The sequence below is a fragment of the Zalophus californianus genome, chromosome 5 (assembly GCF_009762305.2).
Source record: "Zalophus californianus isolate mZalCal1 chromosome 5, mZalCal1.pri.v2, whole genome shotgun sequence".
In the NCBI taxonomy this organism is placed as follows: Eukaryota; Metazoa; Chordata; class Mammalia; order Carnivora; family Otariidae; genus Zalophus; species Zalophus californianus.
The window spans coordinates 34211216-34224583 of record NC_045599.1 but is presented as its reverse complement, the minus strand read 5'-3'; the positions used below and the strand labels follow the sequence as shown (position 1 = coordinate 34224583).

The 13368-nt window shown below is 41.2% G+C and overlaps 1 protein-coding gene across 7 annotated transcripts in view; it reads left to right on the top strand.

Moving 5' to 3' along the window:
* Positions 1-13368, top strand: part of DIAPH1 (diaphanous related formin 1) — a 93890-nt gene that overhangs the window by 24655 nt on the left and 55867 nt on the right. For 4 of the 7 annotated variants that reach the window (XM_027606350.2, XM_027606351.2, XM_027606348.2 and 1 more), the window contains exons 2-13: positions 1959-1985; positions 3134-3289; positions 5918-6019; positions 6368-6498; positions 6695-6781; positions 7800-7863; positions 8971-9110; positions 10336-10444; positions 11396-11506; positions 11680-11798; positions 12429-12545; positions 13160-13275. In XM_027606350.2, coding sequence (XP_027462151.2) covers positions 1959-1985; positions 3134-3289; positions 5918-6019; positions 6368-6498; positions 6695-6781; positions 7800-7863; positions 8971-9110; positions 10336-10444; positions 11396-11506; positions 11680-11798; positions 12429-12545; positions 13160-13275 — 1279 coding nt within the window. The remainder of the gene's footprint in view (positions 1-1958; positions 1986-3133; positions 3290-5917; positions 6020-6367; positions 6499-6694; positions 6782-7799; positions 7864-8970; positions 9111-10335; positions 10445-11395; positions 11507-11679; positions 11799-12428; positions 12546-13159; positions 13276-13368) is intronic. The other 3 variants (XM_027606353.2, XM_027606352.2, XM_027606349.2) reach the window with 1 other exon arrangement.

Here is a 13368-nt window from a genome sequence, read left to right as displayed (position 1 = left end):
GGGATGAACAGAAGAGAAATAAAACTCTGTAGACAGAAGGAACTGGTTGCTGGTTTCCTTTTCTTTAACTTAGCCTGCAGCTGTGAGCAATCCAACTGGCACTGATTCATTAGTCCCAAGTTCTGTTACCCATGTTACATCCATCCCAGAATTGTTAGGGTTGTTGCTTGGTTCTGAGGGAACAGTTTGAGTTTGGAGGACAAGCTTCTGGAAGCAGTTGCTCTAGGTGCACATAAGTTTAACCTTGGCAGTGGTTATTAAATTTGTACATACTCATCCTTTTTGTAGCTTGTTTCCCCTGAGTGCCAGGTGACTAAGAGTAGTGACAAAAGGAACTGTTAGTCTCCTTCGATGTTGCTGTCTGCTTCACCATCCTTCTGCCTTCACTCCCCAGTAAGCACACACAAAGTAACTATAATTTCTATTGGTGCTGAGCAAGGTTCTTATAGCTTCAGGTTTGTGATTAGCCCTCGGTCAGTGGAAGCTTGGCCTCCTCTGAACCATGGAGGGAAAAGTTAAGATTCACAATTAAACTGGATGTAACCGAACTCTGACATGGGGAACATGAGCATATGGTAGAGATTTTTCTTGTCCATAAAAAGGTTAGTAAAATAGCTTTGTGGCAGGGTCACAGCTAGTTTTTCATTACTTGAGGAGGGTTAGTCAAGAGGCATTTACTATAGGGGCACCTGGGTGGCTCAGTCGTTAAGTGTCTGCCTTTGGCTCAGGTGATGATCCCAGGGTCCTGGGGTTGAGCCCCGCATCGGGCTTCCTGCTTCGTGGGAGGCCTGCTTCTCCCTCTCCCACTCTCCCTGCTTGTGTTCCCTCTCTTGCTGTGTCTCTCTCTGTCAAATAAATAAATAAAATCTTTAAAAAGAAAAAAAAGGCATTTACTATATATACTCTTGTAAAAACATTAAGAGAAAGAAATATGGTTTAAAATTAAGTATTAGGACAAAGAATTCCTATTTTACCACCCCAGCTCATTTTTTTTTAAGTACAGCGTGTATACAGAAGAGAACATAAAACAAAATTATTAAACCAAACACCCATGTAACCATCATCCATGTCAAGAAATAAAATATTGTGAGCCCCTCAGAAGCCCCCTTGTCCCCTTCTGCAGTCACAACTTGTCCACCCCAACTAAGCACAGTTTTGACATTTGTGATAATCATTCTGTTTATAATCTTACATCCTAAATAATATAGTTGACATGTTTTTAAACTGAAGATAAAGGAAATAGCATGTTTAGTTTTAATGTTTGTGAGTAGCTGTAAGTTCATTTAATTTCTCTGTGTAATTGCTCCCCACTGTACATGGTACTAGGTTAACCGTTCTACTCTTGATGGCTCTTTGGATTGTTCTCTGTTTTAGATATTATTATAGTGTTGCTGCGAATATTCTTGTTACACACATCCTGGTACATACATGCAAATTTCTGCAGGGTGGATTTATAGAAATTGATGTGTTGAGTTGTATATGTGCATATCTAACTTTACTAGATAATGCCATGCTGAAGTGGCCATAGCAGTTTATGTTACCGCTGACAGTGTGTGAGAGCTCCTGCTGCTCTCCGACCAGACAGACAGGAAAATGTTTGCCATTCGCCAGCGTGAAGCGATATCTCGTTGTGTTTTTAGTTTGCATTTCTTTGTTTACTAGTGAAGTTGAGCATGTTTCATATGCATATTGATCATCAGATTTAGAGTCTTTGCAGTTCTCTACTTGTTTTGCCCGCCAAAGAGTTATATGTTAGTGGCCTTCAATCTCCTTCATGCCCCTGACATAAGAGAATGTGCTAAGGAATAGCTTGCTGAAATCTTTAGCTTATAGAAAGTAGCTTAGATCCTTTCAACTTATTCTTTTTTTCCCCCCACCCCATCTGGTGTTGGGGAGATTCCCTGGAATTTTACTGATCTATCTTCTTTTTCTTTTCCCTCCTTTTTCCTGTTTCCTAGACTCTGAAGCGGCTCATGGCAGATGAGGTAAGGAAATTTTGTTCAGCATGTGCATGTTCTAGCTCACTTCCTCCACTGTGATACTTACCAGTTGTCATAACTTTGACTTGAAATGGTGATACTGGTTCTATTATCAGAACCTCCCAAAGCTTTTTCCTAACTCTTTGCTCTGTTTGGCCCATTGCATGCGTTCCCCTGGGACATTCATTGGCTTCCAAGGGTAGGCACGTTCTTTAAACTCATAACTGACTTGCAGTCTGAATGCTACTCCCATCACTTGAAGTCCCACAGTGCTTGAAGATACTTACTGTTATTTTCAAACAGGTGGAGCTACAAGCTGCAGCTTATTGGTGGCTCTTTGGTGTGAGCATCTGTACTTGAGGTTTGGGGAATGGTTCACAAGTCTTTGGTTGGCAGAAAGGCTGCATATATACCCCTGAAGTACACTGTATTCTTTGCAAAGGGGATTTTGAAGACTGTATATTGAACTTTTGCTGCCTCCATAACACAGGGGCTTTGGAGTGTACAGAAGAAAGAAAAAGTAATGGTTCCTGGTTTTAAGGCATTTACTTGTTTATTCTTTATGACTTACACCTACTAAAATCTGTGGTCATACTCACCTCTGGAAGGGAGGGATCCTCTGATGGAAACAAACGGCATTTTATTGAGCTAACTCTATACGTGAGGTGTTTTCAGTTCTGTATTGCTGGAGGGCTTAGCTGTGGCAGGAGAGCTCGAGAACAAGGTTTTCTCTTTGTAGAAAGGTTTCAAATCTTAATACTTCAGTCCTCTTATCTTTGGATGAAGATGAGAGTACAGAGTCAGTATACAAAATTTAGATAAGAGATTTCTTGTTTTCATGTCAGAAGAATCTTGAAGTGCCCACAAACCACAGGAACCATGCAGGTATAAGAAGTTAGAGAGGGACGCCTGGGTGGCTCAGTCGGTTAAGCGGCTGCCTTCAGCCCGGGTCATGATCCCAGGGTCCTGGGATCGAGTCCTACATCGGGCTCCTTGCTCAGCAGGGAGCCTGCTTCTCCCTCTCTCTCCCTCTATTTGTGCTCTCTCTGTCAAATAAATAAAACCTGAAAAAAAAAAGAGAGAGTTGGCTACTTCATGTGTGGTTTGTTGTATAAATGAAAATGGATCGCTAATACTTTTTTTCTCTTTCTTAGCTGGAGAGATTTACCAGCATGAGAATTAAGAAGGAGAAGGAAAAGCCCAATTCTGCTCATAGAAATTCTTCTGCATCGTATGGGGATGATCCCACAGCACAGTCATTGCAAGATGTTTCAGATGATCAAGTTCTAGTACTCTTTGAACAGATGCTGGTAAGTTTCCCACTCCAAAACATTGCCTTTTTTCTGAAAATGCAATTGTGGACACGGTAGGCACTCTTTTGGGCATGATTCCCCCTTAATTAGCCCTTAATTACACAGAATTTCAGGTTTAACAGAGAACTGTTAACAAAGGGACGAAATATACAAGCACCAGTCTATAAGATAGGAATCGATGAGTTAGGCTTGGACATATCTAACCAGTACCCACCTTGTTAATGTCCTTCTGCACAGCAATATGTTAGCCACAAAGACCTAAGGCGAGTGGACCAATTCATGTGGTAGTGTGGAGACCACCTTTGGGTTAGCCAGTGTAGATAAAGTTTTAAAGCATTCTCAATCAATTTTATATGAAAAGAGACTGAGGCATGGAAAGGCATCATTTGCCCAAGGTCTTCTATTTAGTGGTGAATCTGGAAAGAGAATTCTGATGCTATAATTCCTAGAAGACCTTTAAAGATTGTAGCTGAAGTCAGTTGAGTAGTGAAGTGCACAGGGCCATGACTTAATTTTCTGTCCTCTGTGAAGGGCACTGAGTGAGCAGGACACTCAGCGAATGTGCAGTAGTGCTAAGTCTTGGAAAGTTTTGAGTACATGGTTCCGAGCTTTCCTAAGACCCCTCTATTGCCTGAATAGATGATTTCAGATTCAAACAGAGCGGCAGCCCTAACTTAATTAAAAGCATGGGCTTAAAATTCCTAACACCGAACCCGGTATATAGTAAACACTCAGCCAGAACTATTATTCTTTTTCACTGTAGCTTTCAGTTTGTCTCTCAGTCCAAGTGCTGTAAGAGTCTAAGACCATCTCTTGGGCTTGGATTGCAAATGTACATGTCTTCAGGGCCAGGGAGGCGGCAGGAATAAGTTATGCCAGATAGCGGATGATGAAAAGGAGAAGGGACTGTGGTCAAATGCAGAAGGCCTTTGGGCTTTTCTCTTAGGAAGGCCAGCCACAATTCAGTGCCAGTAGCTTTTGTAGCACTCCAGTTGGAAATGCCCAGCAGTGCCAGATATTTCTGTTTCTCTAAAGAAGCCAGAAATCTTCAATTCTTGAAAAACAGTAATTGTTTAATAGTATCAACTATTACAGACAGCATTCAGATTTCACCAGTTGGGTCATTTTTTAAAAAACTCTTCATTCAGGGCGCCTGGGTGGCTCAATTGGTTAAGCAACTGCCTTCAGCTCAGGTCATGATCCTGGAGTCCCGGGATCGAGTCCCGCATCGGGCTCCCTGCTCGGCAGGGAGTCTGCTTCTCCCTCTGGCCCTCCCCACCTCATGTGCTCTCCTCTCTCTCTCTCATTCTCTCTCTCAAATAAAAAAATCTTAAAAAAAAAAAAAACCCTTCATTCAAATCACAATTCCAGATAAGGTCCCTTATACTACTGTTCTTTCAAGTTTTATTTCATCACAGGTTTTTGTCCCTCTCTTTTATCCTTGCTATCACTATAAAAAAACTTATGGAGGAAACTGTTTGACCTGTAGAGTCACCCACAATCTGAAATTTGATGATTGCGTCACCTGATCCTAAAAATCTGTATTTTTATATAAAGTCTTCCAGATTTAAAATATTGAGCTAGCCAAGCAAAATGTACTGTGTCTTTGGGTCTGATTCAACCTGAAGGCCCCCACTTTGCAATTTCTGTGTTCAGTTAATCCGTAAAAGGAGAAAAAAAGCACCAGGAATTGAGTCAGAAAAACATCACAGTAGTTTTACTTTGGGAGCAGTGCTTCCTTCTCTCTCTTTTACAGACACACACACAGAGAAGAAATGGAATGTATCCATTTTCCCTCTTCCCTTTCCCCATTTCAAATATTTTGGACTTGCTGGATTAAACTTGTGCTCACCGAGGCAGTGGGCTCAGACACATGGCTATACATGTAATAGGCTCAAGTGGAGCCTTTTCCTCAATACCACACCCAAGTTACATCTGTGGAGGGGCTTTATCACAGGGTTTCTAGTTCTTTCTTCATGGGAAAAGAGTTTGTACAAGGACTGAGTTAACCAGTGATAATGGGTGTTTACACCCTAGAGTGGTGCAGATCTTGTGGGTTTGGATGATGCCAGTCATCAAGAAGAGATTTTTAAGATCATCCCAAGTTCAGAAAACATTATGTGTGCTTTTGTTTCAATAATAAAAAATTTTTCATCTAGCTTGAGTCCATTTTTGTTAGGAAAAACATTGTGTATAAAAGTGTCTGTAGGGGGTGCCTGGGTGGCTCAGTCGTTAAGCATCTGCCTTCCGCACAGTCGTGGTCCCAGGGTCCTGGGATCGAGCCCTGCATCGGGCTCCCTGCTCCTCGGAAAGCCTGCTTCTCCCTCTCCCACTCCCCCTGCTTGTGTTCCCTCTCTCGCTGTCTCTCTCTCTGTCAAATAGATAAATAAAATCTAAAAAAAAAAAAAGTGTAGGAATTTATGCTAAAATGTTAACCATTAACATCCCTGAGGAATTTTTATTATCTGTAATAGCTTAAATCTCAAGGGATCAGGAAAACTTACTGATTCAGTAAGCATTTAATGTGTTTAACTCTTGACTGTACTAAGTATTAAACACTGAAAACTTGTAAGAAACTTGATGCAGTTTTGTTTTTATCCTTTTTTTTTTTTCTCCCCCTACTAGCTGGATATGAACCTGAACGAAGAGAAACAGCAACCTTTGAGGGAGAAGGACATTATCATCAAGAGGGAGATGGTGTCCCAATACTTACACACCTCTAAGGCTGTGAGTCCTGGGGCAGGTACCCATGCATGGGAGACTCTGCCCTCATCTTGGACCTGTTTGTTTTACCAGTTTTATAGAACATTTTATGTCTACATCAGTCTTATTTTATTTTGTCATATAAGCCTATTCCTCTTTTACTCTCATTCAAATTGCTGTTATTAACATACTTTTTGCCTGATTCAGTCTTCATGAGGTGTGTGTGGAGAATGGGATGGGAAATTCTGAGTCCCAGAGTTGGGTGCTATGTATGTTATGTGTCTGCCTTGATATTCAAAAGGTAATGACTAATGCTAGTCCATTTATATCTGGGTCCAATGTTGACTAATCTTTGCATACGCTCCCATCTAGGGCATGAGCCAGAAGGAGAGCTCTAGGTCTGCCATGATGTACATTCAAGAGCTGAGGTCAGGCCTGCGGGATATGCCTCTGCTTACCTGCCTGGAGTCCCTTCGTGTCTCCCTCAACAACAACCCTGTCAGGTGAGGATTCTGAGGTGGTAACAACAGTGAGAGCCCAAGGTTAGGATTTGCTGGTGGATATTGAAGATCAGAGGAGCCAGGATATATGAGAGTTCTGGATTGGGAGTAAAGAGTTGCCAGGGTAGAATTTGTTTGGGTGAATAAATACTGATTTGATTTGATTTGATATTGCATTGTCTCTGTTGATTCCTTACAGCTGGGTGCAAACATTTGGTGCTGAGGGCCTGGCCTCTTTGTTGGACATCCTTAAACGACTCCATGATGAGAAAGAGGAGACTCCTGGGTGAGGACTTCCAATTTGACATCTTCCCGGTGACTTGGCTGTTTGCTCTATGGGAGAAAATGGCACTAAAATGAGAAATTGTGGACCAGGAGAATATGCTATTAGTTGAGAACAGGGTTTGTCTTTGGACAAACTAGAGGATGAGTGATGACAGCAAAGGGAAGAGGAACACAGTGGATAACACAGGCTGTGGACCACATAAGATTGTGGGTCTCCCAGCATAGATTCTTACCCAATCTGGAAGTGGGGTCAGCGTTCATCCACAGCTCCCCTGGGACCTGTTCTGGGTTATATCCCATTCAGAAGTCTCATAATACGCTTGATGAATTTGGGACTAACTTTCTGACAATCTTCAGGGTTGGAATAGTTCTCGGGATATCTTGGACTCTTAGGCTACCTTGAAGTCAACCTAACCCATAGTGACTTCTCTATTGGGAATCTTTCCAAAACAAAACATAGGGCCTATACCTCCTGAATGGACAGGCTTGAAACCTTTGACGTAGTGAGGCAAGCAGTAATAGATGGGATATTATCCTGATCAAATTTAGCACTTAGAAACCTAGAGAGGGGCGCCTGGGTGGCTCAGTGATTAAGCGGCTGCCTTCAGCCCAGGTCATGATCCCAGGGTCCTGGGATCGAGCCCCGCATCGGGTCCTTGCTCCGCGGGGAGTCTGCTTCTCCCTCTCCCACTCCCCCTACTTGTGTTTCCTCTCTCACTGTGTCTCTCTTTGTCAAATAAATAAGTAAATCTTCAAAAAAAAAGAAACCTAGAGGGAGTTAAACAGAAGATTTTAATGTAGTACTAAATTCTTGGATTGCAAGATTAACCAAAGGTCTGATGGTGGTGATCCCTCTCAACTACCTATTTTTGCCAGTGTTTCAGGGCAAATTGCTGTGTGCTAGAATTCACTCAGCTACTAGTTGGGGATGTTCCGAAGACCTGTGTTTACAAGATTGAAAAGTCAAATGGGAGAGGGGTATACAATGAAGGGAATTCACGGAGTATGTCTTCACACAGGAGCTATGATAGCCGTAACAAGCATGAGATCATCCGTTGCTTGAAAGCATTTATGAACAACAAGGTGAGATTTTTCCCATTCTCATTCCAACCCGCATCATGACCCCTGTTCTTTCTTTTCTATTGGCAAACTCCAAAAAGGACCTAGGGATATGAAGTTCAGAACTTGTAGCTTTCCCTTTTAATATTACAACTTTCTGATTGCCACATATGTATGTTTCTATGGACCTTTTTTTCCCAGTTCTGATGTCTGTTTCAGAAGGTAGGCTCACTTCCCTTCCTCTTTTTATACTTTGTTTTGCTAATTTTTGAATTTCCTGATCTGTATTTATTATTTGGGGAAGATTTATTTTATTTTCTGCATGTTCCTACTGTAGAATCAATCTGCCTACCTTCCCTCCTTCCCTCCTTCCTTCCATTTAAACTCAGGGGTCTTAGAGTTGTTTGTTCCGGAGTGCAGATCTGTCTTCCTCATTGTTACAATTTACTCACACCATTGGATGCGAGGGGCATTTAAAAGAAATATAAGAATCAAAGATTTTTATTCCTGAAGACCTAGAATTGTGTTGTATCTAATATAAAATTGTGTTGTATTTATATTCAGCTCCATTTAGCTATGCTGGGAAGAGGTCTACCCCGTATTAGTTTGTTATGGCTACTATAACAAAGTACTACAAACTGTGTATTAAACAACAGAAATTTATTGTCTCACAGTTCTTGGAGGCCCTAAATCCAAGATTAAGGTGTTGGTAGTATTGGGGCCTTCCGAGGGCTGTGAAGGAGAGTATGTTCCATGCCTCTCTCCTGGCTTCTGGTAGCTTGCTGTCTTTGGCATTCTGTGGCTTTTTGATGCCTCACCCCAGTGTCTGCCTTTATGTTCACAAGGTGGTGTTCTGTGCATGTCTGTGTCGACATGTTTCCTTGTTATAGGGACAACAGTCATATTGGATTAAGGGTCTACCCTACTCTAGTATGACCTTGTTGTCACTTAGCTAATCACATCTGCCAATGACCCTATTTCCAAATAAGGTCATATTCCAAGGTATTGGGGCTTAGGACTTCAACATAGAATTTAGCAGGGGACACCATTCAACCCATAACCACCCCTACCTTTGTCCTTGGTTAGATGCTGTCATCGTTAAGCCTCCCTTCTCTGTTCTTACCCTGCCAGTTTGGAATCAAAACCATGCTGGAAACAGAAGAAGGTATCCTGCTGCTGGTCAGAGCCATGGATCCGGCTGTTCCCAACATGATGATTGATGCAGCTAAGCTGCTTTCTGCTCTTTGTATCTTACCACAGCCAGAGGACATGTATGTGACTGGGTTATAGCTCTTCTCCATTCTCTTTTTGACCACCTTCCCTAGTCTAGAGGAAAATTGAGTTGCTTGGGTGTCCACTTTATCCTAAATACTAGGTAAGACCAAGGCGTGAACACTGAATCGTAATGTTTAAGGACTGAGGTGTTTGGCGCTGTCCTCAGCGTACTGGCGGTTCTCAGAGGAGTAATCTGCAGTGTCTCCTAGAGCTCCGTTAATGTCTGTATCGCCTAGGGCAAGGGTTGCTTTTACTTTGTTTTTTTTAATTCAGAAGTAACACAACTTTATTTTTTTAATTCAAACAATATAGAAACATATAAAGTAAAATTTAAGTAAATTAAGTAAATCCTTTTCTGCAAAGGCAGCCAGTGTTGCTGGCTTGGGTACAATCTTACAGATTTTTTTTCTAGCAGAGACAAATTTTATTTCCTGGATTCTAAGATACTTTCTGTCACTCCAAAAGGTGGAATGTTAGAACTAAGGAAAGATGGCTTATGTGCATAAAACAAATCACATGCATAGGATAGATTTTTATTGCTGTGGAGCAGTTTGGTTTAATAAAAACTAAATCATTACCATGCATTTCTTTTCACCTTTTTTTTTTTTAATTTAACGGTTATCTTGAACATCTTTCTATGTTGGTACTTACAAAGATCTACCTTATCTTTAGTGGCTATTTAACATTCCATAGTATGTATGTCCCATAACATTTGACAATTTCCCCATTGCTAGACTTTTTGGGTAGACATTTTTTTTTCTTAGCAGATTCTGGCCCCTGCTCTAGGTGATAAGAAGTTTTACTATTACAGATGATGCCATAATGAATGTTTTTGTACATATATTCTTTCACATTTATGCATTTGTGTTGGATAGGTTTTTAGAAGTAAGCCAAATGTTATGTGCATTTAAAACTGATACTGTTATCTACTCCTCCAAAAGTTATAGCAGTTTATACTCCATAGAACAGGTGTTCTAATTTGGTATCCATAGATAGGAGTCTAGGAATGGGTTTTAGGGAATACATTTTTCTGACGAGATTGTCCTTAGCTTTCACCAGATTCTGACCCCAGCCCTAGGTGATGAGGAGAATAATGTTGGAAGTTTGGACAGTTGATAATGTTCTGTTTTCTAACTGATCTGTGCCCCTGTATAATCTACCTATTGTGCCTGTCTGCCAGGGCACCTGGACATTTCTCTCCCTTTCCTTTCTCCTGGGTAGGAATGAAAGGGTTTTGACAGCGATGACAGAAAGAGCTGAGATGGATGAGGTGGAACGCTTCCAGCCATTGTTGGATGGATTAAAAAGTGGAACCTCCATTGCACTCAAGGCAAGTGTATCATCCGAAACTGTGTCCAAGAATAGAATTCAAGATGGAAGGACTTAGGTTCATTTGACCTTGTAATAGAACACATGGAATGGTTCCCAGCTACAGGCATACCTTGGAGATACTGCAGGTTTGCTTCCAGAACACTACAGTATAACCAGTATCTCAATAAAACGAGTTAAATGAATTTTTTGGTTTCCTAGTTTTATGCATGTAAAAGTTATGTTTACTCTATATCATGGTGTGTTAAGTGTGCAATAGCATTATGTCTACAACAACAGTGTACCTATCTTAATTAAATACTTTATTGCTTCAGAATGCTATCATATGAGCTTTCAGCAAGTCATAATCTCTGATCACAGATCACCATAACAAACAATAATGAAAAAGTTGGAAATACTCTGAGGATTACCAAAATACGACACAGAGACAAGAAATGAGCAAGTGCTATTGGAAAATTAGCACTGATAAACTTGCCTGACTCAGGGTTGCCACAGACCTTCAATTTGTAAAAAAAAAAAAGAAAAGAAAAAAGAATACACTATATAGAGCAGTGTGATAAAGTGAAGTCCAATGAAATGAGTTGTGTCTGTATATGTTTTATATTTCAGGATTTGTTCTGAAGGGAAAATGATTATCCTTCTCTCAAAGAAGGCGGAGAAAGAGCAGCTTTCCTTATTATGAGATGGGGAAAAGGCATGCTATCTATTTATATGCTAGGGAAGCCAAGGCTGAGAACAAAGTCTCCCATCAAATCCTTGGAATCATTTAGACCTCTGAGCTCTCCAGACCTGGGCTCAAATCAAATCTTATTGCTCTACTAGAAAGTTGTTCTTGTAGTTTTGTACTGCATCTTCTACATTACATTTGGGGCCCTCAGCATGCATGTAAAGAGAATGGAATCTTGATCTCTAGGAGTCTACAATGACATGCTGCCGAATTTTCTTACTTTAGGTGGGCTGCCTACAGCTGATCAATGCTCTCATCACACCAGCTGAAGAACTTGACTTTCGAGTGCACATCCGAAGTGAACTGATGCGCTTGGGGCTACATCAAGTGTTGCAGGTGAGATGCAGCTCTTCATTAGAACGGCCATGCCAAGTGCTGCGGGCTTTGACAGCCCCATCATCTTTGGCAAAACTTTGGCTCTCAGTTTAAGAACCAGGTTGAAAGGCTTGGGTTTCTAGCCAGCATAGGATACTTCTGGGTTCCCTGACTTGTACTTTTGTCATTGACAGGACCTTCGAGAGATTGAAAATGATGATATGAGAGTGCAACTAAATGTGTTTGATGAGCAAGGAGAAGAAGATTCCTATGACCTAAAGGGACGGCTGGATGACATTCGAATGGAGATGGAATATCCTTTTATGAACTGGGTTCAAGACACATGAGACATTCAGTGTAGATCCCTGTATGGAATGGTGTGGGGTGATGACTCAGAGCAGGGCATCAGCCTGTGTGTCTTCTCAGTAGATGAGGCAGGTATCTTTTGATTGCTGTGGGCTTTTACCTCAGCATGGACCAGAGATCTGAGGGTTCCTATCAAAATGAGTATGGACCTCCTAGAACATGAAATCTTAGCTTACTAAGGTGTAGAGCTGGTCTTTGGAGAATATGCATAAGTCAGGGGTGGGCTTGTAATTTACTTTCTTCTCTGTGTCCCTGAGACTGACAGAGGGAGTAGTTTGGCTCCATACTGCTATTTGACACAAGTGACTGGTGTGCAGTTACCTTTTCACTTCTGTCTACTGCTTCATCTCCAAGCCAAGGACTGAGAATCCTTTATCTCTGTGTATAATACCACCTAACCCACTGGTCCCTTGGCCTAAGGAAGCTTATGGAGCTTAAAGTTTGGGGTAATGTTTACAGGAGAGGCAGCTGTTAGAATAGAAGTGGCATCTTGTGACTTTTGCCAAGAGTAGGGCCATCCACCTGTCAAACATGGTTTCTAAATATATGCTTTCCTTAGCCTCTTCCCCTTTTTTACTGACTTCAGTGATGTCTTCCAGATTCTCTTAAACACAGTAAAGGATTCAAAGGCAGAGCCACACTTCCTGTCCATCCTGCAGCATTTACTCTTGGTCCGAAATGACTATGAGGCCAGGTAAGATGATATACCTGTGAAAAGTATTGAATTTGAGCCTAAGTAGAGAGAGTAAAATCCTTAAATTCAAAGACTGTCTGTAAAGGAAAAAAGAAGAGACAAAGACAAGGATTACAGTTCATTTTTAGTCACAGATACAAAAGGAGTTGTCAGTTGTCCTTTTAATCTGACTGAAAGGCATCCTTATGGAGGAGGTCAGAGTGTATAAGGTAAAATGTCCTTTTTTTGGAGAGGGGAAGTGAGGTGGGGTTAAGATGATAGCAAAGGGAGGTACCTGTTTAAGGTTGTTCCAGGTTGCCTAGAAGTAGAGATTCAGCAGTAATGCTATCTATCACAGAAAGGATCAAGCCTGAGTTTTAGATGGGAGATGATCAGCACCAGGAGGTAGATGGCAACAGGTTTTGATTATCTGAAGATGATGGGGTAGCTCTCGTAGAATAGCGAGTTTCCTAGCATGGCAGCGTTCTTCCGTTAGTTTTATGAAAAGGTCTTTTTAGGAACACATCTCCTCATGTTGCTCTGTTATCAAAGCAGTTAACTTTTTCTGATCCTGAATGCTTCTGAAAATTATATTTTCGTTTTCCCCTGATAACCTTCTTCTCTTTCTTCCATAGACCGCAGTACTATAAGTTGATTGAAGAATGTATTTCTCAGATAGTTTTGCACAAGAATGGGGCTGATCCTGACTTCAAGTGCCGGCACCTCCAGATTGATATTGAGGGGTTGATTGGTAAGTATATTCTATCTAGCTCCTTAAAACATTGCTCTGCCTTTCATTTTTTATCTTTCTTCCAGTGAAATTTTCAGAGAAGATATCTTTCTA